The sequence below is a fragment of the Cariama cristata genome, unplaced genomic scaffold, assembly GCF_000690535.1.
Source record: "Cariama cristata isolate BGI_N322 unplaced genomic scaffold, ASM69053v1 scaffold5718, whole genome shotgun sequence".
Taxonomy (NCBI): Eukaryota; Metazoa; Chordata; class Aves; order Cariamiformes; family Cariamidae; genus Cariama; species Cariama cristata.
In genome coordinates, this window is record NW_009632777.1 from 14,263 (window position 1) to 19,057 (window position 4,795).

At 39.0% G+C, this 4,795-nt stretch overlaps 1 protein-coding gene across 1 annotated transcript in view; it reads left to right on the forward strand.

Annotated features, from left to right (window-relative positions):
- ALX1 (ALX homeobox 1) overlaps window positions 1-4,431 on the forward strand; it is a gene marked incomplete at its 5' end in the record, with an annotated part of 17,100 nt that extends 12,669 nt beyond the window's left edge. The window contains one exon of the mRNA XM_009706496.1: window positions 3,794-4,431. Coding sequence (XP_009704798.1) covers window positions 3,794-4,114 — 321 coding nt within the window. The remainder of the gene's footprint in view (window positions 1-3,793) is intronic.
- Between the last annotated feature and the right edge of the window lie 364 nt (window positions 4,432-4,795).

The following is a 4,795-nucleotide window of genomic DNA, read 5'->3' on the forward strand; positions in this document are numbered from 1 at the left end:
ACCTCCAGACCACACGGGTTATTGGGCACTTTCAAACTGAGCCTCTGAACCTTTTGAAGTCTTCCCATCATGACTGTATTAAAGACCAACTCATGCGTGTTCCTATTTAAACAGATTTTTTTTGAAAATTCTTCCCATAATTATATCTGTGCAGCCTGGGCAACTGCAGCATTTGGCATAGAGTTTCCTAGAAAGAAATTTTAGTAAGTCAGATAAATAAGACTTTGTCGCGTGTGAGTTGGCTTTGGAGATGATGAGCTTCTTCAGAATTAACTCCTATATTAGACACTGCTTAGATGAACTAGTCTATCCCTAGACAAATTCATTTTGTTGTGAAGGTCCTGACACCAACCATTTGGCCTGGAAAAACCATCAAAAAGAATGGAATTCTGTGTGCCTGTGTTTGAAATACATCTTTTTTTTTCTTTCTTTTTTTTTTTTTTTTTTCCTGGATTCTTTTTTAGCTGTATCATCTCCCTGTTTCAATTCAGTACAGAGTTGTATCAGCGAAACAAACTGAAATTGAACAGCATGGAAATAGGAATGGGTGATTTCTTTTGTAGGAGAAAAGGGAAAGAAAACCCCCACAGTTGCTTAATCTATCACTGCTGCTGCAAGGAACATATACGTATACATGAAGTACAATAAAGTAGAAGTAAAAGTTTCTAGTGTTCCTGAGCAAAAGAAAAACCAATGATTTTTGTATGGATGACTGGGTTTCTGATTTTCCCAGTTCATGATTGAGATGGAATGTGTGCAGCTTGGGCTTTCAAGCAAAGTGGAGATATTTGCTGGATCTTATAGACTTTCAGCTGCTATCGTCTTTACTGCTCTCCTCCGTACTCCAATCACATGCTATGTGGCTCCAAACTCATTAAGTCTCAGAAGGCAGTAAGACTTATGAGTCTTAGCAGATGACTTCTCAGTTGCCATACACTTCGCTACCATACTTTCCAGCTCTTTCAGGGTCTCTTGTTTTCTTCTTGTCATATTGTGTAAATCTGTACTAGGACCTGAGAAACCTTCCAGGCAACAGGACACTCAGGAATCCCTGAATCCTGAGCCATGAGATGTACTGCTCTCTTTGGGAATGTTCTGTGTGGTTGAATGCAACAACCTTTCATAAGCAAGACAATGGTTCACATAGGTCCAGATAAGATATGTCCTTTAATCCCCAGATAAACTACCTGTTCTCTGAAGATAAAAAAAAAAAAAAAGTTGGATTATAAGCAAAAACAGACTCACCGTGAATCAATCCCTACAGGTCCAGATAAGATATGTCCTTTAATCCCCAGATAAACTACCTGTTCTCTGAAGATAAAAAAAAAAAGTTTGATTATAAGTCAAAACTGGCTCAGGTGGGTTAATTAAGGAGTAATAAGGCAGCTGGGGATCCTGTCAAGCTGCAGAGAGTCTCTCAGGGGCTGATGTTTGAGAGTCTTGGAAATATGTTGAAGGGAGGAGGGAAGGATGGGAACTGGAAAGTTCTGAAACTCTCACTGGAGTCTTTTGCCTCCTGTAGATTTCAGGAGACCCAGAGGAAGGAGGAAAAAATCCTCGATATCCTTCTCCAGGCACTTTATTCACTTTGTTACCTCTCAGCAGACCTCCTAAGATATGTAGGAGTGGATGCCCGGGGTGTGCCCAACTAGCTGTGCGTGTGCGTGTGCGTGTGTGTATGGCAAGTAGCATTCCTGTGAGTGGGTGTGGAAGTGTGTGTATGCCTGTACATACACACATCTGTGTGAGCAAGGAGATGGGCAGACCAAGGGTCTGGGGAGATGCATTGCTACCGTGACTTTTCCCCAGCCTTGTGCAGAAAACCAAAATGGAGTCTTTACTGGTTCTTTTTTGCTGCTGGAATTGCCAAGAAGCCCAAATTAGTTTGTTGGCTCCTCATGACCCCTGCTAACACAACTGTTCAAGATATTAACTTCTAAAATAAGAGTCTATCTCATCCTTGCTATCTGCCCTGGATCTCAGCGAGATGAGTTCAGTGAACGACAATTTATCTCTTTAGCTTGTTGGTGGTTTGGTGGGTACGTGTCATTGCAAAGTAACAGGACAATGGGAAAAAAACAACTCGGCGTTGGAAACATGTTTTCACTCTGTGTGTGTGTACGTGTGTGTCTGTCATAATTCATTACTTCCCCTGACCTCTACTTTGGCAGAAAAAAAATCACTCAGCTAGAGAGATAACCTACATATCTTAAAGCCAAAATTCCTTTGTCTATAGTTTTGGAATGTGAAGGCAAAATTAAGTTTGAAGTGGGAATTCACTTTTCAGTGCTAACCGAAGAGTAATTGCAATTACTCCAACATATAGCAGAGAACAAAGACATGTGGGCTCAATCCCAGTGCATCAGAGCAATGATATACTGAACAGACAACAGATTTTTAGGATGAAGACAAATTCAGCAAAGTAAAACAAAAAGAAAATAATACAGTTACTGGCTGAGAAGTCCTGTACTGTGAATAAGGGCTACCACAACGTCTTGTATCGTATTTGTACATTTAAAAAAAAATCAGCATTCCGGAAAGTGTTAGAAGTGAAGAAGAAATATGAAGTATTGTACAATGGTGAGCGCAAGTGAGAAATGACCAAGGAAGTTAGAGCATGTTAGAAATTATATCCATCTAGATATCCATAGAAATTATATCCGTATTCATTGTATCCATATATCCATTATGTCCCGATAGAGAGTGATAGAGTAGAGAGTTTAAAAAGACAGAAGGACAGCTGCTGAGTTTGAAGTTTGATTGAGGCAAAGGGAACAGAGGAGGAATGAAAGAATGCACAGTTTGAGATAATGACAGGAGCTATGTGTGTGCTAGGCCTTGAAAATCTTTCCATCTGTTCATCTAGTAACAAATAAGTGAAAAATACCTGTCCATAAATAGCATGTATACATGGATGACAGGAGAAGGCCTGAGACTCAGGATGAAGCTTTAAGTGACTGCCAAGTATAAAAGGCATTGCACATCAAAGCTTGAATACGTGGTTACTCCAGATCTTTAGCAGACGTTGCTGGTAACCACAAAGTTTGTGTCCTAGTCTGTCATGCAACGTTTTCCAGGGATGCTCAGTGCAGTCAGTTAAGGCTGAGAGCTGAAACAGAAATGCCCTCAAGCATAATTTCATATGAAAATATAACGAAAAGAATTTTTATCTTAAAACCATCTTTGAAACAACTTTAGGAAAAACTCTTGGATGTATTATCAACCATGCTTGTATTTTATGGATTCATTTGTTTTAAAGTAATTGTGCAAGACTTCTTAATATTTAATTTTGCAAATACTTGTCAGGCTTTGTCGCTTGTGAAATCCTGGTTTGTTTTGTCCACCCTTTTGCATTGTTTTCTACCATTACAGTGAGAAACAATTCTGATGAGGAGAACCTTTTATGGTGAAAACAGCTATAGATTGTACACTCTTTTGACATCTTTTCTTGGAAGTCAGTCGTGTGCTTCTTAGTAGAATTTTACTGAATTGCTGGGCTGATGGCATCCCGAGGTTCAATGGTAAACACTCAGGATAGAGCCCCAGAGCAAATGAATGACAGAGCAAGGAATACGATTCAGCAGCCCTTGCTCTTAAATGAAGGATTCAGTATTTTGACTCATGTAATGTCTTCATGGTATTTCCTAATACGATTGCAGAGAACTAGTTAAGTACTTGTTGCTTGTTTTAGAGGAGAACTAATAATGGATGCATTAAGTAAAGCACACCAAGCATTGCAGAAAACAAAAGATGAACTATGCAAATTTAATCTTATTCATTTTATATGTTCCAGATTCAGAACAATCTGTGGGCAGGGAATGCGGCTAGCAGTTCTGTGGTTACGTCCTGCATGCTGCCACGAGATACGTCCTCCTGTATGACGCCTTATTCCCATTCACCCCGGACAGATTCTGGCTACACAGGCTTTTCAAACCATCAGAATCAGTTCAGCCATGTGCCCCTCAATAATTTTTTTACTGACTCTTTACTTTCTGGTGCAACCAATGGACATGCTTTTGAAACCAAACCGGAGTTTGAAAGGAGGTCCTCCAGTATCGCAGTTCTACGGATGAAAGCCAAAGAGCATGCTGCCAATATTTCCTGGGCAATGTAATCTAAAAGTACCCTTTCTTAATTTCCTTTTTTTTTTTTTAATAGCAAACTGAAAACATTTTTATTTCCCATATTTAAAGGACAAAACAATAAGCTGCTGTGTGTGGAATGCTAGAAATCACAATATACATGATGTCTGCTTAAACAAATGCAATATAATATTTAACAATAAACCGAGAATAAACCAAATAGATTTACCATGCATCAAGCTCAACAAGCCCTCTTTGTTTTGGTTTTTATATAGAACTATGTTTTGTTGTACCAGTTGATTAAATATGATTATAGAACCTGCAAAAAAGAATAAAACTATTAAGCAAATATGTCTGCTCCATTGGTTTTTAGCAGTCCTGTATACAAAATTAATGCTTTACAAATGATTACTTCATAAGGGAACAAACCTGTAAAGGAAAATAAATTTATTATACTAAAACCGTGAAGTAAATCTCTAAGCACACCACGCGGAGAAGGAAATATACGATCGTTCATGTTGTAGGTGGAATTTGTAGACCTAACTCTCTCAGTCCTGTGCTGCTGCTCTGAGCCAGCTCTGCTGTTTTGCTAAATGCATGGTGAGCTCGTTGGAGCGACATCAATGCACACCTAATGTAATGAGAGCAGAAGGTACTCCTTTATTTTATGGACCTGAGTGTACCCCTGTTAAAGACAATGAGATTCTTTTGCC